Raw genomic sequence first — 25,059 nt, forward strand, 5'->3', positions numbered from 1 at the left:
CACTACTGGGCCTGCACCACTACTGGGCCTCGAGGGCCGCAAACAGGCCCGATTTTCAGGACAACCTTGAAAAACGGGCCTGTTTGTGGCCCTCGGGTACTGGAATTGTGCAGATCTTCTGTACAGTAAATACAAATATTTATTTATTAATACAAGTTAAAACACACAACATCTCCTTTATTAAAGAACGGCAAGTCAAAATATTTACAGTGGGATGGGACAAGTTAAAACACACAACATCTCCTTTATTTAAGTACAGCAGGCCAAAACATGTACAGTACAGTTCAGCACAACAGTATGGTCTTACCTGTTATTACAAAAAATTCTTTATTCATAAAATATACAAAACGCATCATCTCCTTTATTAAAGAATGGCAAGTCAAAACATTTACAGTGGGATGGTGTGCAGAACAGTCAGTCAACCCTGCACAACTACAGTCCTCGAGGGCTGTAAACGGGCCCAGTTTTCAGGACAACCTTGAAAACCGGTCTGTTTGTGGCCCACGGGGACTGGAACAAAACATTTACCAAACATTTACAACAGTTGAACACTCACGCAAATGCGTACCCCTCAAGATTGTCCTTCCATGGCCAATGCCTTGCATGGCGCAATATGCCATTAATGCAGTCTCGAACGCCTTTCATTACAGGATCTGTAATTGAAAAAAAGCACCGCAATTCCTCCAGAATGGTCTTTCTTAAATTGTCAGGAAGCGCCTTTTTTTCATGATTTCCTTCGTAGTTCACTTTGAAGGCCCAATACATCAAGTAGGATACATGGTGATTAAAAATTAACAAGGCATACTTGTGGGGTACACCAGCACTCATCACCCTATACTTCTCCCTGAGTGCTGGTGGCATATCGCGCAGGATGATGTCGGGCACCGTATCGATGCGAGTGAATGTAGGTGTTCTTCTGTGAGCGGGTGTGCTTGTGGCGGCGGGCGAGGGTAGGTTGTCTGGGAGGAAGCTTTCCTCCTGTCTTGGTCGCCGTGTTGTCTCCTGGCGTGGTCTTGACGGGGTTATCCTCCTCAACGGCATATATGTACACAAAATCTTCTGGTGGAGGGGGTGTGCTTGGTGATGGAAGGTGGTCGAAGGTCCCATTCATCACATCCATGCCATGGATTTAAGGAATTAAGGAGATGTACACGATGTACACGAGCGGACACCGAATTGCTGCTATCCAACGCTGGTTAGCTACTTCTGGCATCGTTGTGCCAGCAACCACTGTGAGCTATCATGCACACGGAAAAACCAGAGAACGCAAAAGGACAGCAACGATAACTAACACCTAAGTATATTTATATAACTAAATTTATTTATTTTTTATAAAATATTGTACTGTAGATCTACTGGTGTACTGTAATAGTGTACTGTAGATCTACTGTATCTAATTTTATAGTTATTTCGGTATATTTCTATAACAACAGTATATGTATATTTTTTATATTGCTGCATATTAATAGAACAATATATTGTGTACTGTAGATCTACTGTATCTAATATTTTAGTTATTTCGGTCTATTTATATTACAACAGTATATATATTTTTTATATTGATGCATATTTATAGAACAATATCTCGTTGTATACTATTTTTACACCAAATGATGTGCTGTGCTTGTGGCCTACTGCACTGTAACTTACCGGATTGTTTTTCTGTACATTGTAGGGAGACAACTCTTCTGGTCGACAAAATAAGTGAGGCGACTGATGAGAAGAGTGCATTAAGGGTCAAATACACTCTGCAGGAAAATCACAATCTCACTGTATCCGTGACCAGCATAAAGAAGATGAGACGCAGAATTGGATGGAAATATGGACGTGTGAGGTTAGTATTGGACAATACAGGAGGTAAAAGTTTTGTTTAAGAAACTGTACTGTACCACTAAAATTATTTATTCCTTGTCATTACAGAGCGTACCCCATGATAAGGGACGTTAACAAAATCAAGAGAGTGGTCCAGGTCCAGGCATGGATCGACAGTGGAGAAATGTTCCAGGATTGCATCTTCACTTACGAGACTACTGTTTCGCTGGAGAGATTCGCCACCTTTGCATTCCACAAAAAAGGTTGCATATCTATGAAGCCGTGTCCAAAACACCCAGTGAAGATGCATGTGTGGGGTGCCATCTCTAGGTGTGGACCAGGATGCATCGTCATCTTTGAAGGTAAAATATATAAAATTTAATGTAGCCTTATGCACTGTACTTTACTAGTGTGCAGTTTTTTGAGCACTTTTCTTTTCTTATTATAGCAATCATGAATAAAGCTTTCTTCCAAGACAAAATTGTGCCTGAGATTGTGGAATACATCACACGCGAGTTCCCGGATGGTCACCGTTTCTACCAGGACAACGATCCGAAGCACACCGCGTCAACAGAGCATATCCTTGAGCGCAGTATCAACTGGGTGAAGACGCCAGCGGAGTAAGTGCGGTAACCGTGTCTCATTTTTTCCCGCTGTTTTTACTGTGTCCTGTATCTCTTAAACTAATTGTACTTTTTTTCCAATGACAGATCGCCAGACTTCAATCTGATCGAAATGGTCTGGCATCAGCTGAAGGACCATATATGAAAAGTCGTGAAACCCTCCAAAAAGGATGAGTTGGCATACTGAGTTTTGGAACGATGTACTCACGGTGGAACGCTGCAATAAATATATTGACCATATTGCGACTGTGTTGCCTATTGTGATCGCGCGTAATGGGCAAGCATCAGGAAGGTAGTATGGTATACGGAAGTACTGTACTGTACTATTGTAAGTACAGTATGATACAGGTAAGTATGGCACAGATTTTTTCTTTCCTTGTAGTCAGAGTATACAGTAGTTCCAGTATAGACTAGTTTGACAGTACTACGGTAACTGCATACTGTAGTCCAATATGGAGTAGCTATACAGTACACAATGCCATAATACAGTATGCACCTACTGTACAGTAACTGCTCAATTTCTTTCTTTCCAGAGAGAGCAGCACCAGCCATCTATTTACAAAGTATTTAACAGTAGTATACAGTAGTTCCAGTATGGACCTGTTTGACAGTGCTAACAGCGTACTGTAGTCCAATATGGAGTAGATACAGTATACAGTACACAATGCCATAATACAGTAGAGGATGCACCTAACTGCTCAATTTATTTATTTCCAGAGAGAGCAGCACCAGCCATCTGGTTCCAAACTATTTAACAGTAGTCACAGTATACAGTAGTTCCAGTATAGACTAGTTTAACAGTACTACACAGCACACAATGCCATAATACAGTACGCACATAACTACACAAATTTTTTGTTTTCTTGTCTTTTCAGGAAAAAAGGATGGACTGGGAGAAAGGGGGGGGGGTCGTGTACAGTCTGAACTGTTTGTACAGTCAAGTGTACAGTATCTAAACAGCAGTAATGATGTACACAAAACCTCTCCTCTCAATGAACTACTGTACTGTACACAGAATGAGAAAGAAGATAAAGACGGAAAAAATTATATTACTATATATATATATATTATAAATTATATATTATTAAATAATATTATTATCAATGTGCATTATTCATGTTTATCCACCGGCCCTCAATTTCCATCTGCCAGAAGAACTTAATAAAGACTGCATTATGTATTATTCATGATTATTTTTATATTTGTATTTTTTGGTTCCTGATAAAATAAAATAAATATTTATTTACATTCATGCTAATCATAATCATTAACAACACCCCCCCCCCCCCCCCCACACACACACACACACACACACACACACCTACAGTACACCAAAGAAAAAGAATGAATGACAAAACAACATGAATCAGTTAATGGGTTTTTTTAACTCTCAATTCTCACAATTCTGTGCAAATCAGATTCACATATCAAATTCGAGAAGGGATATTCCCAAAGAATTACTGCAAACAAAGCCTCAAAGTGTTGGAGGGGGGGGGAGTTGGGTGAGTCATGCGCAGTAATCAGCTAGCTCCCATCTCAAAGAGGATTACACGCAGGCGCAGTGAGCTGACACTCGGCTAGGGACGGATTAAAAACACAATAATAAGCTTCAGACAATGAATGACTCTGTGGAGGTGTCTATCGATAAGAGTTTCAAATCCTTGAGCGAGCCTTGTGTGTGTGCGTGGGGGAGGGGGCTGCATGAAGGATTAGCTGTGCAGCAGTTCAAAGAAATGACATAATTTCAAAAGGCAGTTCATCATAATAATATGATCCCTACACCCCCAAATACAGTACGTAAAAAGCACACAAATCAACCATGTGAAGTCAAACGCACAGGGTCGCAGTCAAAAGCTACAGCACAGATTGAATATTGTAATATCAAGATGGTTTTTGCAGGCTTGTGGAGAAAATAACAATTAAAAAAATTAGAATAATTTATTTTTTTTGGTCACTCACTCAAGCAAGCAGTGGTGGGTGAAGTTACAGGCGCATGCGCAGTAATAAACTAGCTCCCATCCCAAAGAGGATTACACACAGGTGCATAGAGAGGTGATGCTCTGCTAGGGATGGGTTAAAAACACAATGGCAAGCGTTTTATATAAAAAAAAAAAATCCTGATAAAATAAATATTTATTTACATTCATGATAATCATTGACAACAACCCCCCCCCACACACACACACACACACCTACAGTACACCAAAGAAAAGGAATGAATGACAAAACAACATGAATCAGTTAATGGGTTTTTTAACTCTCAATTCTCACAGTGTTGTGCAAATCAGATTTACATATCAAATTCGAGAAGGGATTTTTCCAAAGCGTTACTGCAAACAAAGCCTCAAAGGGTTGGAGGGGGGGTTGGATGAGTCATTCGCAGTAATCAGCTAGCTTCCATCTGAAAGAGGATTACACGCAGGCGCAGTGCGCTGACGCTCGGCTAGGGACGGATTAAGAACACAATGGCAAGCGTCAGAAAATGAATGATTCTGTGGAGGTGTCTGTCGATAAGAGTTTAAAATCCTTGAGTGAGCCTTGTGTGTGTGCGTGGGGGAGGGGGCTACAGGGTACAACTGCATGAAGTTCAAAGTTAATTACATACTTTAATTTCAAAAGGCAATTCATCATAATAATATGATCCCTACACTCACAAATACAGTACGTAAAAAGCACACAAATCAACCATGTGCAGTCAAACGCACAGGGTCGCAGTCAAAAGCTACAGCACAGATTGAATATCGTAATATCAAGATGGTTTTTGCAGGCTTGTGGAGAAAATAAAAATAAAAAATTAGAATAAAAATTATTTTTATTTTTTTGGTCACTCACTCAAGCAAGCAGTGGTGGGCGAAGTTACAGGCGCATGCGCAGTAATCACCTGCTGTCAAGCAGGAATGTGATTGAAACCAGAAAGACACATGTTCAAAGGAATGGTGTGGGATAGATGTACTGCATTGTAGAGAAGATAGGAAGTTGAAATACCCTGCAGTGCATTAAATTATCCTGAGCGAGGGGAGAGCGCTGTATATGCCGAAATGTGACACTGTTATAGTACTGTACATGCCTATGCGTTTCAACAATTTTCAAATGAGACATACTGTACAGTACAGCACTGCAAATGCATGTATACTGTAAATATGCAAATTTACAATTACTGCGCGCGCGCACACACAGACTGTACTGACGTAGGTTGAACCGCGAAGGTATTAGACTTCCAAGACAAAAGCTCGCAAATGCCCCCCTGAGTTTTTACACGGCATTGCAGTATTGCAGACAGCAAGAATAAAATGCTAATATCACGAGCGCTAAAATAACGCAATTCACTCCGGACCAAAAAAAAAACGCATCTGGCCGAGATTATCAGAGAGCCGCGGATAAAGCCAATTTAGGCTAAAGGCGGGCGCCACTGTAGCAGGAAGAATCGGCTCCGAAGATTCGTTAGATTCGTTCTCAGTGTAGAACTGATGAGATAGAGCGTCGGCCTTGATTTTCTTGGTGCCCGGAATGTAAGAAATTGTGTAATTGAACCTAGAAAAGAACAAGGCCCAACGAGCTTGAAGGGAACCAAACGACGAGCCCCCTCAATATACAATAAGTTTTTGTGATTGGTGAGGATGGCTATTGGCTCTTTGGTACCTTCGAGGAGATGTCTCCATTCTTGGAGGGCCAATTTGATGGCCAGCAGCTCGCAGTTCCTGACATCATAATTTCTCTCGGCCGAAGACAATTTTCTGGAAAAGAATCCACACGGATAGAGTTTTTCCTGTGGGGAGGATCTCTGAGAAAGCACTGCGCCGGCTCCCACATCCGAGGCATCTACTTCGAGAGTGAAAGGAAGGGAAGTATCCGGATGCCAAAGGATAGGGGCGGACATAAAGGCTCTCTTGAGAAAGTCGAAGGCTTCGATGGCTTCAGGGGACCAAACAGTCGGATCAGCACCTTTCTTGGTGAGAGCAGTGATGGGTAGAGCAATAGTAGAGAAGTTTCGGATGAATTTCCGATAGTAATTGGCAAAGCCAAGGAAGCGCTGTACGGCCTTGAGAGAGTTCGGTAACGGCCAATCGAGTAAAGACTTCAATTTCTCGGGGTCCATGGTAAAGCCTTTGTCAGAAATTATATAGCCCAAGAAGGCTGTGGAAGATTGATGGAACAAACATTTCTCCATTTTTGCGTAGAGGCGATTAGTACGAAGCCGAGAGAGAACCAATTTGGTATGGTGAATGTGCTCCTCCAAGCTTTTGGAGAAAATGAGGATGTCGTCCAAATATACGATGACGAAGGTACCCAACACGTCCCGGAAGATATCATTCATGACCTCCTGGAAAACAGCAGGGGCATTGCAGAGGCTGAATGGCATCACTAAGTACTCGTAATGTCCCGAATGCGTGTTAAACGCGGTTTTCCATTCGTCCCCTTCTCTTATACGAATGAGATTGTAGGCTCCTCTTAAATCGAGTTTCGGGAAAATGGAGGCTCCTTGTAAACGGTCGAAAAGTTCTGAAATCAGAAGAAGGGGGTACCGGTCCTTTACGGTGATTTTGTTTAGCCCACGAAAGTCGATACAGGGTCTTAAAGAGCCATCAATCTTCTTCACGAAGAAGAAGCCTGCCCTGGCGGGGGAGGAAGAATTCCGGATGAACCCTTTCTTAAGATTCTCCTGGATGTAGGCTGTCATCGCTTCCGTCTCGGGCACAGATAAGGGATAAGATTTAGATTTGGGTAGAATTGTTCCAGGAATTAAATCAGTCGTAAAGGCGATGAGGAGGTAGAACTTCGGCCTGAGTTTTATTGAAGACATCTAAGTATTCATGGTATACCTTCGGCAAAGCAGAGTGAGAAGATGAGGTGGTGTCGAGGCCAGCTAGCACGGCAACAGAAGAAGAGACCATCTTTTTTGGGGAGTCAGCCCATTGGATCGGCAAAACATTGGTCCAATCAATACGTGGGTTGTGAAGCTGCAGCCACGGCAATCCCACTATAACCTGGACAGTAGGGTAATGGAAAACATCAAAGACTATTACCTCGTTATGACCATCCGCGGTGGTCAAGGTAAGAGGAATGGACTCCCAAATGATGAATGCTGGTTGAAGCGGTCGACCGTCAATGGCCTCGAGGCCGATGGGTGAGTTCTTTTTGACTAGCAGAATCTGGTTGTTGCAAGCGAAGGCATGATCAAGAAAGTTGCCACCAGACCCGGAGTCGATGAAGGCTTTAACTTCTATTTGGAGATCAGGACCCACAAGGGTGATGGGGAGGAATATCTTCTTCAGTAGTTCCTTAGGGAGAGAGGGGCAAGGAGAAATAGTACCCAGTAGAAGCCCCTTTACCTTTACTGGGCATTCCCGTTTCCCGGTTTCAAGCAACACTGACGAAGTTGGTGTTCTGGGGAGCCGCAGTAATTGCAGAGACCCTTCTCCCGACGTCGTGATTTTTCAGCGGACCGAAGCTGTTGGCTACCAATTTGCATCGGTTCGGGAGCGTCCAACGCAGAAAAGGGCAGTGGAGGATACATAAGAGAAACAGGCAAGGATGAGAGAGAATGAGACCGGTGACGCTCATGGTGTCGTTCTTGAGTGTGTTGATCCATTTGGATACTGAGAGCGATGAGTTCCTCGAGAGATGAAGGCCGGACATGGGCTGCAAGGTCATCCTTGAGAGATTCGGACAAACCATGCCAGTATGCTGCAGCAAGAGCTTCATCGTTCCACTGTGTCTCTGCAGCAATGGTGCGGAACTCCACCGCATATCTTGTAGCCGACCTACGAGCCTGAGAAAGGTGAAATAAAGAGAATGCAGCAGTCTCCCTACGTGCCGGTGTATCAAAAACTAGTTGGAACTCATGCCGGAATTTGAGATAATCTTGAGTTAGGTCAGATCTATGTTCCCAGAGGGGAGAAGCCCAAGCGAGGGCGTCGCCAGTGAGTAGGGCATATACGTAGGCCACCTTGGAATGACCAGTAGGGAAGTGGAACGGCGACATTTCGAATTGGACCTCACACTGGTTCAGGAATCCTCGACAGGCGAGGGGTCCCATCATACTGTTTGGGGTGGAATACGTGGTCCCGGATTACTTAGAGGTATTGGGGCCGGGGTAGGTGGTGTCACAGGAGATTCCCGGAGAGATAGGGTAGAAAGTTTCTCAGTGACATCAGTGAGTTGATTGCTTAGGAATTGCCAGTGTTCCATAGTAACACCTTGGTCCACCTCAGGGGGGTCTACATTTGTTGGGCTCTGCATAATGTAACGCCTGTATGCCCGCAGAGCTGGCCAGTCCCCAATACTGAGGTGGGTAAGGGTATAACACGCACCCACAGCAGTGAGGGCGTGCCCGGAGTGTGGTAATTGCGTCGCCGGGCCTGGGGAGTAAGGGTTAACGTTATACTTGCTGAGTCCGGGACACCAGAGGTCGGAAGGTATTTGTCCAAGAGCCAGAGTTCAGGGATAGGAGAAAGCAGCCTAGTGATGTCCGAAAGCCAAGGTTCAAAGGCAGGAGAAGGCAGCGTAGTCAAAGTCCAAAGCAGAGTTCAAGTTCAAACCAAGGGAATCCAAACAAGGGCAGGGAAAGGAACCAGAGCTGAAATAGACAAGGGAGCTGGGCATAGACACTGCACACAAAGGAGCTACAGGAAAGCTATACAGAGCAAGGAAAGAGAGGACAGACTGGGGTTATAAAGGAGGGAGGACAAATAGTAGGAAGGGAAGGAGCAGGGGTTTGTCTGGGAGCTTGCAGGGAGAGGTGTGAGAGAGTATGGGAGAAGACAGGGAGGTAATCTAGGGTAATGGCCTGTAAGCTCCGGGGGGCGGAGCCAGTACCGGGGGGAGGATAGGTAAGTAGAGCGGGTGCGTGCACCCTCTGTAATGCTGTCACGTGCGCGCAATACACGAGTGCCGGAGCGTGGGGGAAGCATCGCGGAGGAGGTGCTCGGCTGAAAGGTAAGAGAGGGGGAAAGAGCAGAGAAAGTGGGTAAGGAGACGGACGTACGCCGAGAGGCGTGAGTCCCCTGACGGGAGACCAGGGACCGGGAACGCGCGTGCACATTGAGAGGACCACGCATGTGTTCGGACCGCGAATGGGAGCGCAACGACCGCCCCGCAAAGGAGTGGGGCAGAGAACGGGAAGTTAAGGAAAGAGAAGGATTAGCCGGAGGGACCAAGGTGACGGGGGCACGCTGGGAAGAGCGAGTCCTCCGAACCGTTACAAAAATAAAATAAAAAATTGAAACGTCCAGCAGAAAATCCAACTAAAAAAATATAGAATAAATCCAATTAGAAAAAAGTAAAAAATAATGTAAAATACAATCCATAATATAAATAGCAAGTGTTCAAAGATAAAAAATGACAGGAAAGTGGTCCTAAAGAGTCTCCAAAAATGGTCGCACTGTTGTGCTGCAGTTTCATATAGTAGGACTGACCAATCGAGATTTAACCTAAAGAAAGAAGAAAAGAGAAGTGCTTGCTCTCCTAGTGTCATTCTCTGATTTAATCATGATGCAGATAAAATAACGTATTGCACAAAATGTGAGCGCATAAATCCTTTGTTTTAACTACATCATTATTAAATCACAGATTTACACTATGGGACCTTACCCTTCTCTTTTCTTCTTTCTTTATGTTTCATTTGTTTAATAGATTTCATATACACATGTAGCAGATGTTATTGCTCCCACTGGCGCACTGTAGCATAACATAAACAATACACTAGCGGTAGCAGACACCATTGTGTCTGCATTGGCCGTGAGCAAAAAGGGGCCTGGGCCAACGCATTATTTCAAAATAATTACAATATAATATGATGTGTAGTGTGTCTAATACAAACATTGTCTTCAAAATCCTATTATTCACTTAACTTTAATTTATTTTCAGATAAGTTTTGCATCCACTGTTTCTGTTTTAAGTGACACCATTCAATTTCCATCTTTCCTGCGGACTGTGCCCAGTGATGATTTACAGGCCGTTGGCATTGCCAAGTTGATGATACACTTCAAATGGACCTGGATTGGGATATTGTCAGATGAGAGTGACTATGGTCAGCAGGGCACTCAGACTTTGAAAGCAGAAGTGGAGAAAGCAGGTGTCTGCATAGAGTTCCTTTTAGGAATACCCACAACATACTCCAGTAAAAGAACTGAGTATATAGCAGATGTTATTGGAATGTCCACTGCACAGGTCATTGTTGTATTCTCCAGTTATTACAACTTCCATCCCATAATACAGGAGATATCCAGGAGGAACATCACAGGAAAGACATGGATAGCAAGTGATGGCTGGTCCACCGACTATACTTTGTATACATCTTTTTTAAATACATTGCAGGGAGTTTTGGGGTTCTCGAATCGAAGAGGCAACATGCCTGGATTCAGGGATTTTCTCACTAGTCTTCATCCTTCTAAGAATCCAAAGGATATATTTATTCAAGATTTCTGGGAGGAAATGTTTGGCTGCAAGTTGCCTGTACGTAATAATCTTCAGGACATTAATGTTAGACTGGAAGGAAGTGTCCAGTTCTGTGGAGGAAATGAGAGTCTTCTAGAAAAGGATGTATTATTTCTTGATATGAGCGACTTAACTAGCAGCTACAATGCATATAATGCCGCTTATAGTATTGCCCATGCAATACACGGCTTGATTTCATGCAAACAAGGAAAAGGTCCCTTTGTAAATGGATCATGTGCTACTGTGGACAATTTTGAACCCTGGCAGGTAATGTAATCCGGAAGCTTTAGCAAGTCTAAATGATGTAATATTTCCAATCACACTGGGGAATTCTTTTTATTTATATAGAACAACCCTTTATCATTTGCTGAAAATGCATCAAAAAATGTTTTCCCTTAACCTATTGCAAATCAGCACGAAATTAATAGATCTAATGCATTTTACTACCAGATCTTACTGAGAAGAGTTTTCATGGCTTGCATTTAGATTGTTCCTACAACAGGTGAGTCAACAACAAGAAAAGAAATGGAATATTATGCAGTAATTACGTTAAAACAAAATGCAATCTAAGTGCTCTATAATAATGCCCTCACAGATTTATAATGAAAATCTAGTCTTAGAAATTAACATGGAAACATAGCTTTCAAATTCACAGATCTTCTCAGTGTGTGGGGGTAAGATTTCTTATATAAGATAAAACAAACATATAAGCATATATAATAAGAATATGCGGCATTACCGTCCAAAAAAGCGTTATTTTTATAGTGCAATATATCAACGTTGCTAAAAATAATGCATCTTTTATGGGACCTGTTAAAAATATCGGATTCGTTAAAATATCAGCATAATCCCGCATTGTTTGGTATTTTCATGCCATACATCATGTTCCGATATTTATCGGGAAATGATTAACAGCAGAAATACCGCATTTTTTAAAATCACCTTCTCAAGATTGGCGATCTGTTTATCTAATAGCCAATATATTATGCATTATATACCTGGGCAAGATAAACTAATTCAGCATGAAATAGATAATAAAAACTGACTTAAAATATATCACAGTAAATATTACCCACTTAGTAGCCCAAGTGGTCAACTAGTCATGGTTTTCCATAACTAGCAGGGTATAAAGGGTTAAAAAGGGGTTAATATAAACATTAAACTCCACTACTGACGTGCATGCGCAGAGTTGACCAAGATGGCTGCATTGTAGTCAAGCTCCATGACTATTAACGGAAAAAGTGACCATACTGCTCAGCCTAATACTAATAACAGATATTATTAATAACTGGGCGCTATAGGAAACATACAAGCATTTTAACTGGGTGGGTCCAAAGAGAACCCAAAAAGTTCCTATATCTAGCACTCGTTGTAGCAAAAAAGTGGGTGAGTGGGTGAATCCATGAGATATGAATATCCCTAACAGAATGGTCAATGACCAGAGCCTAACCATCAGCTGACATATATAATACATAAATGTTCACATAGGACTAAAAGTGAAAAAACAGTAACGTTTTAATAAACATATAAAATAAAATAATGAACATATAATATGTGGTGTAATAAAATCCTCTTAGAAAGTGGGTGCCACCTATAAATCAGTTGGCATACACATCATGTAACCAAATATGTAATCCCCTATACGAAAGTGAATAGGGGAAGGATGGTCCATATGCCAGCTAAGACAAAGGTAAATGGTGCAGCAGATAAATCAGATGTACAGTATACTTGTAGTTGTGGGAAACATCACTATATCCAGAGAGCTAATGCTAAGTGCATATAGGCACGGACAAACCTATATAGAAGATGAAACCACATGTACCTATATGTAGTGCATGTTCCCCCCTATCCCCCCCTCTGGAAAATTACACTGCTACTACATGGCGTGTGGTGCATACCTGCTGGCTTACAGTTGATTTGAGTCTCCCCCGATATCAGAACAGGCTTCTGGGATATAACAGATTCGTGCTCACGGTGACAGCGCCTCTATCTCTTGCAGCCCCCTTGGATGAGGGGAGAAATCCCTGCAGGAGAATTTCTGTACTCGTCTACCTGATAGATCTCAGTCTTAGGCAAAAAGGTATGGTGAAACAGCAACACTTTATTAGCACACTTCAATAGAACAGCATACACAGCACAGAGCTTAGGGCCTTCACCCTTAGGATGTCCCTGGACCTTGCACTCCTGGCCTAAGGCACCAAAAGCAGTCCTAGCTCTTCCCTTACTTCCTGGTGGAGTGAGGGGAATAGTCTCCCTCCATTCCCCTAAGGGGGGGCCACTGAATGGCAGAGCCCTGCACAATTGTTATGAGTAGACCAGCCTCTCTCAAAGTAGAGGCAACTGATTAACTTTAGGAAGTGCAGCCACTTAAGTACAGAGAAAGCAAGAACCAGACCCGTGCCCCTGATTGGACACAAGGCCTGGTTTCACCACCGTCTCTGTGATTAACTGAGGCTGCATAGAAGTGGGGAAAAACCATGAGTACTCCTGGAAAGCCTGCTTTACTAGGGCTTACTGCCAGGAGGAGGGCAGACTGGTAGCCTAAAACCAGCCAGGGCTACACACTCCCTCTGGTGGAATCCAATGGTCACCACTAGGACCTGAATTTGCTGGGCCATCCTGTAGGTGAGTAACCTGCAACAAATACATAAAGACATTAACAGGGTACACCGTTAATACCGTCCTAGTACCTGCAGATTAAATACCCACCCACCTCGGATGGTGATAACTGATTTCTTGGATTTCTCCAACAGGGACTATCCTGTATTAATAATAGTGCATGGGGTCAGGCTTCTTCACTATGCGACCCGTGTGATTATCTACATGAACAAAATAGGATTTGGTTGGGCCATTTTCAGGACGGTACTCTACCTTATCCTTGAAGATCCCTTGGCCTACACTCCAGACCCTCATCAGGTACCATGCCCTTTCCACAGTCTGATAAGCAGAACTACTGTTTCTTAAACGTAAATAGTCTATTACAGCATCTTGGAGCCAGGCTTCTCTGTTTTCCTCAATTTCTACCATAATAGGCTCAGGTACATAAAGATTCTCATATCCATGAGACAGTCTGTACCTTGTAACTATGGCCCTGTCTGCTCTAGTGAATTTGGTTAACTTCTTACCATGAGCCTTTCCTGTTAAGACCCAGTACACAGGTTCTTCCAGAGCTATCTCTTCTTAAAGTATAGAAGGCCCTTTAAGAATTACAAGACCTAACTTAATCTCCTTTATTCTCCTGCGGAGTTCCTCAGCTGCTTCCTCAGTGGGGTATGTTCCCTCATCCCACCAGTGATCTATAGTTTCCCCGTCAATCAACACAAATCTGGTGCACTTCATTGGCACCGAGTATCCCTGAAATAAGGGGTCCTAACACTTTCTGATAGTACCTGTGGACCCTGGGGAAGATACTGATTCGTCCTCGGTATCTAACCTAGATGATACACCTGATGTACCCGACAAACATGACGGCAAACCTTTAGGTCTACCCCTAAACACAGTTCTAAATATTGTGGGATTCATGACTGGTAGTTTACTCGACAATGGAATTTCCCCATGAGACCCCTTATCTGATGTCACCCAATAGTGTGGATAGTGTGGGGGATTTCTTGGTCTTACCCCCTCTTCCCGGGCGACTAGAAGTATAAGCGCTTGACAAAGAGCTCTTTCCTGGTCACCTGAGGGTGCGGCAGCTCACATCCGGCTCCTTCCTTAGTTTGTATAGAGCTCTGGGATTGGACATCAATATATCCCAGGCTGGGCAAAACTCCCTCATGCAGCATACTGCAAACGATTGCAGCCCAATACAAGTTCTCTGTGGTTCCAATGTCTGGCTACTGGCTAGTAGTACTCTGGGTTCTTCTCTGTGCAGTACTCTTACATCACCTTTGGCTGCTAGTGTCTTGCAGATCCTTCCTTCGGTGGCTCCTGGGGAAACCCCAGGTACACCCCCCTTCTAGGTATCTTGATTACCCGCCAGAGGTTTGACTAGGATAGCAATAGCCTTTTGTCTCCAGACCTATTCACCCTTTAGGGCCGGCTAGGTCGTGCTTTGCGAGGTTCCTGTTCCTCCTGACTACACCAAGCCTCCCCCTTCCTTAGCACTTGCTATGGCTGCATACATTATTTTCTGTCAGTTTTGCAGCCCCTTAAGTACAGAGATTGGACACAAGGCCTGGTTGCACTGCCTTCTCTGTGACTCACTGAGGCTGCATAGAAGTGGGGAAAACCCATGATTACTCCTGGCAAGCCTGGTTGTACTAGGGCTTACTGCCAGGAGGAGGGCAAACTGGTAGCCCAAAAATAGCCAGGGCTACATAAATAACAGAGAATGATACAAATAGGGTTATCCCAAGTATGCACCCATAAGGCAATAGCAGAGTCAAATAACATACATATAAATATCTAATATATTATGTGCATGAGCACACCATATGCCCTATAGGGCAATGCTGTACTATATAAGTCTCTTAGAAATGTGTCTAAATAGCTACTGCAAATCCCAAAATGCAATGTTAAAAATGTATACACTTATGTAACATCTTAAGTTCATTCTACCTGTCTCTTCAACTGTTATGTAAGCCCCTAGTAAGTGCAGGGGAGTAGCAGGTTAATTATGTGGGTATTACACCCCCCTGTGATGGACAGAAGTGAGGTGTAACTCACGACCTGTGCAGGCCTATCAGGATGGGTACAGCAGATCATGAGCCAACCCCTTCTGGAATAATCCTAATCAGAGGAGTGTCCCAACATTAGTCTTGCTCTGCCTTCCAAGGTGAGAGCATGGGCTGTCAGACTCTACTATTGCGAGGATGAGCTTGCCCACTTTAGGCCTAAGGGCCTAAAGAACATTAAGACTCAAGGCCCCACACTATCAGGGCAGTACCATCCAGAAGTCCTGGGACTTTGGACCTCCATGTGTATGCTGTATAAAGAGCTGCTGCAGCATGTACAATAAATCCATCTGTTCATCATACCTCTACCTGTGTGTCAGTTCCTGGGCAGGAGCGGTAAGGAGAGCAGTGGTGGGGACTGACATCCATACACCAAGGTTCCCATCACTGCTGGAGGTGCTGACACCATGAACCAGAACCCAGAAACACCCATAAGCCTGTCATGTTGCCCCTTACCACAGTGGCAGACTCAGCTCTTTTGCCTCAGCACCACACTAGACAGTAATTCAGTCCTTCTCCCAGAGGGGGGGGGGGGGCATGGGTTACAGTTGGAGGTGCTGCTGAGATGCAGTAAGCAGGACAGGCTTTCAGCAGCAGCCCATGCAGAATGAGTCCTGGACCCCTGATGGTATAATGCCAGAGACCATTGGGTACCCATAGTCCACTTTGCAGTAAGAGGGCCAGGGGTAAGCCCCATTATGTGAGGGGGACTCTGGGCACCAAGCACATAGACTGTGCGGGGAAAGGGAGAATCCTCACAGGGCTAGCCTGGTGAGAGATACGGAAATCCCTAATCCTTTCCTTTGATGGATGTTGTTGGGGCGCCCCCTGGTGACATTCAGCATCAGGGTGCATGTAGACCCTTAACCCATTATGTTCTATATTGGGGCTCCCAACAGAGCTGCGTGTTCTGGGAGTGTGTACCCCAATAGGTGCGAGTTGCCATTAAGGGAACCACTGTAGCATTAGTAGCTGAGATCAGGGCCCCGGTAGCATTCTGACGCTGAGAGGAGGTAAAACGGGATATATTGAAAATAGAACTTGTGCTGCGTGTACATTGTGCTGTGGGGGAATCGCACGGGCGTGCCGTCCGTAGATGCGTGACCCCCATGTTCCGTGTTTGGGTTATCTGATGGGGCTCCCACCAGGGCTGTGTGTCCTGGGAGCGTATACCCTGATTGGTGCATGCTGCCGTTAAGGGGACCACCTACTGCAAATGTTGTTGAGAAATGGGTAGCTTCCTGACTTCCTTAGGGGTAAACAGCATTTTTGGGGTACATCCAACCAGCACCACTGTGCTGTGCGTACCCCATACTGTGGGGAGTTGTACTGGACTGTGTGTCCGTGGTAATGCGACCCCCCACTTTGCTAATGCTATGTTCTGTATTGGGAGCTTCCAGAAGGGAATATTGTCCTGGGAGCGTGTAACCCAATTTCTGACTGCTAAGAAAAAGGGACAGGCTCTGTTGTATGTGGCAGGGATCCTGTGCACCTCATGTGAGATCTAAAATGGCTGCCACAGCATGGTGAGTGCGCACTTAGCTCATCAAAAATGGCGCTCCCGCCAGCGCAGTAGACCGCATGGGCTTGCAATTGCAAAAACTTGCAAAACTTGCAAAGACCGATTGCATCCTTTCGGCGCCAAAGCCTGGCCCCACCCCTAAACGTGCCTGGCATAGGTCGAGCAGGTCCCACTCTGATTCACCCCGGCCTCTAATTCCACCCAGGGGAGGAGCTATCAGCGGGTCTATCAGCCAATCCTAGAGAAGCTAGTTAGCCCTGGAGTTAGCCCTGCCTCTGAAGGCTCATTCATCAGTGAGCTGTGAAAGTAAGAGGAGCTGTCTTACCAACGCGAGAAATCACTGTACCATGGCTGCCTCAAGTGAATCTTTGGATTTGGAAGTATGCAATTACTCTCTTCCGGGTGTCTACCTGGTAGTAAGGGTAGGAGAACAATTCCATCTGCACTGTGTGTGTGTGCTTTGTCGCCTGCCTGGCGGCCCTGTAAGCCTCAATGCGCGGTGCCAGCACTGTGGCACCTATTACTTGCGGCCTGTCATCCCTGTGCCTACCTCGCGAGCCATAACCCTGACAGTGGCGGTTACGTTTCTGTTTCCTGCCACAGGTGCTGTGGGCCTGTGCGCCCTTATTGATGTGTACGGAAGCACTAGTGGTTCCGTGTCACTTAATTATACCTCCGCTCCGGTTGCGGACCCTGCGGTGGGCCCTACCACGGCCAGTCCAGCCTACAACGATGGTACCCACGGGATCATGCTTGGGATCGGTACCTCGCTATACCGACCAAGGTGAGTTGACTGTCCCAGGGGTGTCGGATGTGAGTCCCCGGGTGACCGCAGAGCATGGTAGCTCCATAAGCCTGGTCACCCAGACGATTGGCTCGTCCCATCATCGCGTCCTGGTGGAGGTGTCCCCCCTAGATGAAGACCTATATCAGGCGGACCCTGCAGAGGAGAGATCTGCACGTACCTGTCCATCCCTGATGAGGTCCGGTCCAGAGGCATCTGTCCATGAAGCTGCGGAGGTTCCAGAGTGTCCAACGAGATCAGCCATCCCAGACTAGCAGGGACTAAACAGCTACAAAGCAGACAAAAAGAACCACAAACAAACTAGTAACTGCAAGGTGTGGTTGGTCATACTCCCGCTCTGCTAAATCATGCACTCTAAAAAGAAAGGACCAGCTGAAGCAGAGGACTTCTTTAAGTGCCACCACATTTGTGGCAGTGGACCTAATTGTCCAACACATCCTAGAGCAATTTCTTACAGATGTGAAAGCAGAATCACTCACCCTGGACCGAGCACACCAAGCACTCGGTTCTAAACCGGCTGCATCAGTATTCGTATTTGTCATTTGTTTTGATTGTTTGTCGCCATGGTTACTGTGGTTACCGACTCCGTTACGTCATCATATGTCGTCCGTGGTTTCTTTCTACCAGGGGGGACTTTGTGAGTTACGAACGGGGCGGAGCTACAGGCGGCAAATCACTACAAGTGCTGGTACACTCGAGGAGAACGCTACTTTTTGACAAAGTGCTTGGCAGCACGAAAAGCATCAGAGGTTCTCCTCAAGGTTCCTGTTGTTCGTGTATGGCACCGTCACTACAATAAAGTGCTCGTTTTAGTGACCCGGCAGTATCAGCTTCTTTTTTGGCACGTCCATTTTTCCTGTGTGGGTGAATTCTTTCTTAATTTGGGTTATATAATAGTCTTTAAGCACCCCCAAAAACCTATTTCCTTTTGCTGTAATGCTAATCTCATTGCCCCGTCTGTATCTGGATAATTAAAATCCCCCATTATGCAAACATGATCTAGTTTTGATGCCTTCTCCTTTTGCAAAAGTATTTTAGCTTCCTCAATCTCACTGATATTTGGTGGTTTATAGCACATCCCTACAAACATTTTCTTTATACTTTTACCTCCACTGCTAATTTCTAGCCACAAGGTCTCTACATTTTCATCATTCCCTTCATAAACATCATCCCTTATAATAGGTTTTAGATCCGGCTTAACATATAACCATACTACACCTCCCCTTCTATTTCTTCAATCCATCCGAAAAAGGGAATAACCCTTTAAATAACCTGCACAGTCATGACAGTCATTCCACCATGTTTCAGTAATGCTAATGATATCATACTGCTCCCTTGCTGCTATTAATTCAAGCTCCCACATCTAATCTGTCAGGCTTCTTGCATTAGCAAAAAGGAATGAAGATGGGGCCCACGGATTTCCAAAATAAAAAGATTTATTAAAGCATACACAACGTTTCGACCCTAAGGTCTTTGTCAAGTGCAAAAAGTGGCTTTTTGCACTTGACAAAGACCTTAGGGTCGAAACGTTGTGTATGGTTTAATAAATCTTTTTATTTTGGAAATCCGTGTGCCCCAATCTTCATTCCTTTTTGTATGCCATGGTTTGGATGCAGCCGATCGTACATTGATGGGAGCACTGGTAATTGTATCGCTCTTTATCATATTGTGGTGTGCAGCATTTACTCTTTGTTATATCACTTTCTTGCATTAGCAAACATGTATTTAATTTTTTTTTCAGTCTGTACTATTATCTTATCTGCTCCTTCCTTTCTGCGACCACTTGGTTTAGTCTTTAGAAGTTTTCTACTATTATCTGTATTTACTATGGGTGTCTCATTGCTTGTCAAAGTCGCACTTGCCCCCATTCTACCTCCATAACCCCTTGTATCCTCCTCTATTATTTTTAGTTTATCTGTTTTATTCCCCTCCCCCCTCCATCCTAGTTTAAAGTCTCCTCCAACCTTTTTAACATTCTCCCCCCTAGCATAGAAGATCCCTCTTCATTGAGGTGCAATCTGTCCCTAGAATATAGATGGCACCTCTCAGAAAAGGAGTCCCAGTGCTCTAAAAACCCAAATCCCTCCTTCCTACACAACTTTCTTAGCCATGCATTAACCTCCCAATCCCTGTTTCCCTATGGTAGCGCATGGCACTGGTAGTATTTCCTAAAATACTACCTTGGAGGTCCTTGCCTTAAGCTTTTGGCCTAGATCCCTGAAATAATTTTTTAGGACCCTCCATCTTTCTCTAACTTTGTCATTGGTACCAACATGTACCAAGACCCCAGGTCAATCTCAGCCCCCCCCCCCCCCACTCCCAACAATCTGTCTATCCGATCTGCAATGTGCCAAACCCGAGCACCCGGAAGGCAACAAACTGTTCGGTTTGCCCAACAGATTGCCCTATCTACCTTCCTAAGTCCCCTACGACCATAATCTTTCTTGATATCTGAGCATTCTGAGTCCACTCTGTGCTGTAGAAACTATTCCCCTGGCAACTAGAGGAATTAGTCTCCTCCAGCCTTGCCATTTCTGCCCTGACACCCCCAATATCTTCACTCAATATGGCAAATCTATTGGGATGTGTCAACTCAGAGCTAGCCTGCCTTTCCCTATTGCCCCTGCTTCCCCTTCTAACTGTTACCCAGCTATCTACCTGCTCCTCACTAACAGCAACCAAGCTACCTACCTGCTCCTCACTAACATCGCCACCATCTGCACCGCTAGTCCAATCAAGGGCCTGCTCAGTGAGCTTTAACCCCCTTTCAAGATTACCAATGTCCTCAATATTGAAAGTTGCCTCTTCAGATCAGTAATCTCTGACTCTAAAGAGACCACCCGCTCATACTTCCCACAGCGGTATGCTCCTTGGAACAGCTGCTCCACTCCAAGTGCACATACATGTGGCAAGATATGCATTAAGCGGCATTTTCAATCCTGCTCATTTGAGCAACTATGAAGTTTATAAGTACTAACAATAAACTGTACTTCAATATACTATACAGGCATACCACGCATTAAGGTACGCAATGGGTCCAGAGCATGTATGTAAAGCGAAAATGTACTTAAAGTGAAGCATGACCTTTTTTCCACTTATCGATGCTTGTACTGTACTGCAATTGTCCTATATGTGCATAACTGATATAAATAATGCATTTGTAACAGGCTCTATAGTCTCCCCGCTTGCGCACAGCTTCGGTACAGGTAGGGAGCCCGTATTGCAGTTCATGACAGGCGCTTGCACGAGCTGCCATTTGCCTATTGGGCGATATGTCCTTACTCGCAAGTGTACTTAAAGTGAGTGTCCTTAAAACGGGGTATGCCTGTACCTTGTTTAACCGCTTCCTTGTTCAAACTGCTTCTGTGTCTAACTGCACACTTTATACAACCAGCACTTCAAATCAACCACATAGATCAGTATACGCAAGCTTGTTGTTTATTTTTGATGTGTTTCTTTTTGTGATTGTTTTGATTTAATGTAGTATTTTTTTGTACTTGTTTATTTTTTAGGTTGACCATTGACTGTCATAGTGGTAAATCACGCCCATATTATATGGGCATGATGTACCACTGTGCCAATCAGTGGGTAGATGGTGGGGAAGTTGCCGGGGCGGGTGGAAAGGCCTCCCAGATGGGTAGTGGGTGAGGGGGTTAACCCCGTAATTACTTTAGTGGTTACTAACCACTAAGGTGATTAAGGGGTTAGTGGCCTTTAGATTGTATTTTGTACTGCTATGTTGCTGCCAATGGAGGACAAGGACGGTGATGAGGATGAAGATGGCCTTCATCATGGCAGGGGTAAGTGCAAGTTTTATTTACTTTATGATGGTTGTTTTTATTTGTAATGAGTATATGGATAATAGTAATGTTGCCCATTACTTTACTGTATGTGTTATTATTGTTGTTGTTGGTGGTCGTGTTATATTTATTTTAATGCATTTCACTGTGTTTGTTTGTTTTTTTATGGAATGGTTAAAAGTACTTTTACCCATTCCTATTGTTAGTACAGGAGGCTAGAATATAATGTAATGATGATCATCTCTAGACAGGAAGTGACCCGCAGGGCTGATGTAGGATATAAATCACCGACCTGAACCGTGAGATAGAGCGCTGAATTGAGAATAGAGTAGTCAGGGTTATAGGCTGGGGTGGACGCAGGCAGCAATGGAGCAAGGTCGGGGTCTCAGGAAGTGATTAAAGCAGGTGGCAGAAGAGCAAGATCGGGGTCATAGGCAGTAGTCAAGGCAGGTGGCACAGGTGCAGGATCGGTATCACAGGCTTGATTCAAGGCTTGGTGTAAACAAACAGGAATGCAGGAGTCTGACAGGAACAAACATAAACCATGCTCTGGATGCTTTCTGGAGAAAGTCATGCCCTTTTATAGGCAGGGCGCCAGTAACCCAGACGGCCACTGTAGCTTCAGTGTGGACGGAAGTGAGGATGGATACCAGGGAACAACATAGTCGTGGGAGCTTCAGTGTAGGCGCTGACCGCTCACAGGCCTCATACCTTCCTGGTTCCCTGTACTGCACTAATTGCCTATCTGTCTCCCTCATGCATCTACTACCCTTCTTTCTCTCCCTCATGGGTTCACAGCCTCTCTCTGTCCATGTGTGTGTGTGATAATAATATTTTCAAAGATATTCTGCTTGCAGTGTAATGGGAAATAAGGGCCCACTGCCTAAAGGTAACTGCTGCAGATGGGGGCTTAATAGTTTGAATTGTCAGTAGACTATTAGGAAGCTGCACTTTCGGTTTTCTGTTGCTTTCTTTAATGATTCATATCTTTTTGGTTGGTTCAAGTATTTTCTGAGAATTGAAAATAGCTGCTTATGTATATAGATTTAGCCATGTGCCCTTAATTCTGCAAAGGTACTGATAATAAAATGATAAATCGGCGCAAAAACAACTAAAAGGTGATCACTATAAATATAGTGAAATTACAATATTAATTAAATAAAGTGAACGAATTCAGAGTGCAAATATTATGCACATAAATGTGATAAAGTGATAAATCAAATAGGATAACACAATAAAGATAAGATGTCACCCCCTGCTCAGATTCTCTGGTGGAATTTGTCTTCACTTCTTCCCGAATGTTGTAATGGGTACACGAAATCCAGGGGGAGCACGAAGGGGAGACACAAAGGCACAGACAATCTAAGTGCAGAGGAAATAGTGAAATTGGCAATCTGCTCCTATTATTGGCTCGTATGAAGCGTCTACTTACAAGCTGTAAGATTTAAAACAGCATTTGAAAGGCTATGGCAGTCAATCCACAGTACAGGGAACCATAAAGCAGGTTCTCTCATATTTATGTATCTACCTGTAGCCAGGTCTCCCCAGCCTGTTAGCACCCCCCTCACCTAGCTGCCGATCGCGGGTGCCGCCGAGTTCAATGGCGGCCCCGTCGGCGTATCGCAGGGGTGAGGGCGGTCAAGCTCCTGCTCGGGGGTTGCCGGGGACACGTGCGGCCGGTTGTCAAGGCCGCAATCGCGTTGTGGGGCTCCCGGCGCTCCCGGAGCTGGTCTGTGAGGGCGCCGCCATTGCACATCAGTTCGCGCATGCGCAGTAAGCCCCCGGCGGCCCCACAGAGTCGCGCATGTGCAGAGAGTTGTGCGAGTGTAGGGAAAGTAGTGAGAGAGTCGCGGCAGCCCTAGATAGCCTGCGCATGTGCAGGAAAGCGCAACAAAAGCCCGCGAAGCCCTAGCCTGCCAGGGAAGGCTCTGAGCAGGGACTACGAGTCCCATGAGCCTCAGTATGCCCCACGTGACCCCAGGGAGCCAATAGGGCTTAGTATGACTTGGCAGAAGAAATGAGATACATTGTTTGGGCTGCAGCTACGCAGTCAGTTGGAGCAGCGGAGCAGAAGGGGAAGGAAGGGTGCAGGGAGCGAGTGAAGCTCCTGCATCGCGTAAGGTCCCCCTCTCCCAGGTAGGCCCCAACTCCCCACCAGGTTAGTGGGTAATTGATAAGGGATGGCCCCAGTTAGGGACTCTGCCCTTAGTGTGAGTGCTGTTTTGTCAGAGTCACAGCTGTCAGTGCTGTGAGGTCTGACAGGCAGGCACAGTGTTTGTGCAGCACAGTTGCTGCACGGACCAAGTAAGTGGCCGTGCGTTACTGCAGGTACTAGTCAGGTTAGAGTCAGGACCAGGAAGAGCTAGGGGGGGGCGAGATAGGCCAGTTAACCCCTTAGGTCCCAGGTAGGTCCTCACTCCCCAGTTTGTGGTGCTACAGGGACAGGCCCTAGGTTAGGGACCGTGTCATGTAGTGCCAGTCTTAGATAGGGATCAGCGGATGCTGCAGTTCCAGTAAAGAGGTCTGGGTGCAAGTCGGTACCCAGCGATCAGAGACTATCTCCCGGGTGGGATCACCCCTGGCGGACCCCAAGCAAAGATTCACCGGACCGGATCAGACGGGATCCAGAACGACTGATCCTTTGTGAAGTCCTTGCAGGTCCGAGTGCAGGAGCACTCGGCAGGTACTCTATAAGTGCACCAACAAAGCTTAACATTCTCTTAACACATAGTGGCAGCGCTGACCACGGGACAAGGGTTGGGCTGTGGGCACCGTGTGGGGATGTTATAATGTTGTGATGGTACAAGAGATGATGTATTGTTATTGTTTATTCATTCAGTAAATCTGTTATCCATAATACTGGTGTATGTGGTTTCTGGGTGGGTTCCTATGTTAGGGTTATTCTACATAACCATAGAATCCTACATAGGTGGAGGCGCTGAAACAAGAAACGTTCCCGAGGATTCACCCCAGGCTCTCACAAGCGGAGGCTCAGCCTCCTGTGAGCCTGCAGGTATATGCACCACACCTGGTAACACCGCATGTTCTACGCACCCACACTATATATGCGATTGGGTGGGGTGGAATACCCGTTACATTCCTATTACTATTAGGCTAGAGAGTGATAGGTGTCTCTTTCCTTCCCCAGAGCTGCCTTCCTTCTGCAGCATTGTGTTGTCATGGCGAAACTGTGACGTCACATGACAATGTGACACCACATGATGCCGTAACATAATGGCGCCGCAACACTGCAAAAGGAGGGCTGCCTTTAAGAAAGGCCCCCAAGGTCTTGGTACCTAAGGGGTCCAGAGGGTCTTAATCTGGCACTGGTGGTCCTGGACATCTTATGTACATTCTGGTCTCTCACTTCCGCTTTCACAGATCTCAG

At 45.1% G+C, this 25,059-nt stretch overlaps 1 protein-coding gene across 2 annotated transcripts in view; it reads left to right on the plus strand.

Moving 5' to 3' along the window:
- LOC142497427 (extracellular calcium-sensing receptor-like) overlaps nt 1–25,059 on the plus strand; it is a 77,446-nt gene that overhangs the window by 36,822 nt on the left and 15,565 nt on the right. For both annotated transcript variants that reach the window (XM_075605201.1, XM_075605202.1), the window contains exon 3: nt 10,302–11,138. In XM_075605201.1, coding sequence (XP_075461316.1) covers nt 10,302–11,138 — 837 coding nt within the window. The remainder of the gene's footprint in view (nt 1–10,301; nt 11,139–25,059) is intronic.

This window comes from Ascaphus truei, chromosome 6 (assembly GCF_040206685.1).
Source record: "Ascaphus truei isolate aAscTru1 chromosome 6, aAscTru1.hap1, whole genome shotgun sequence".
In the NCBI taxonomy this organism is placed as follows: domain Eukaryota; kingdom Metazoa; phylum Chordata; class Amphibia; order Anura; family Ascaphidae; genus Ascaphus; species Ascaphus truei.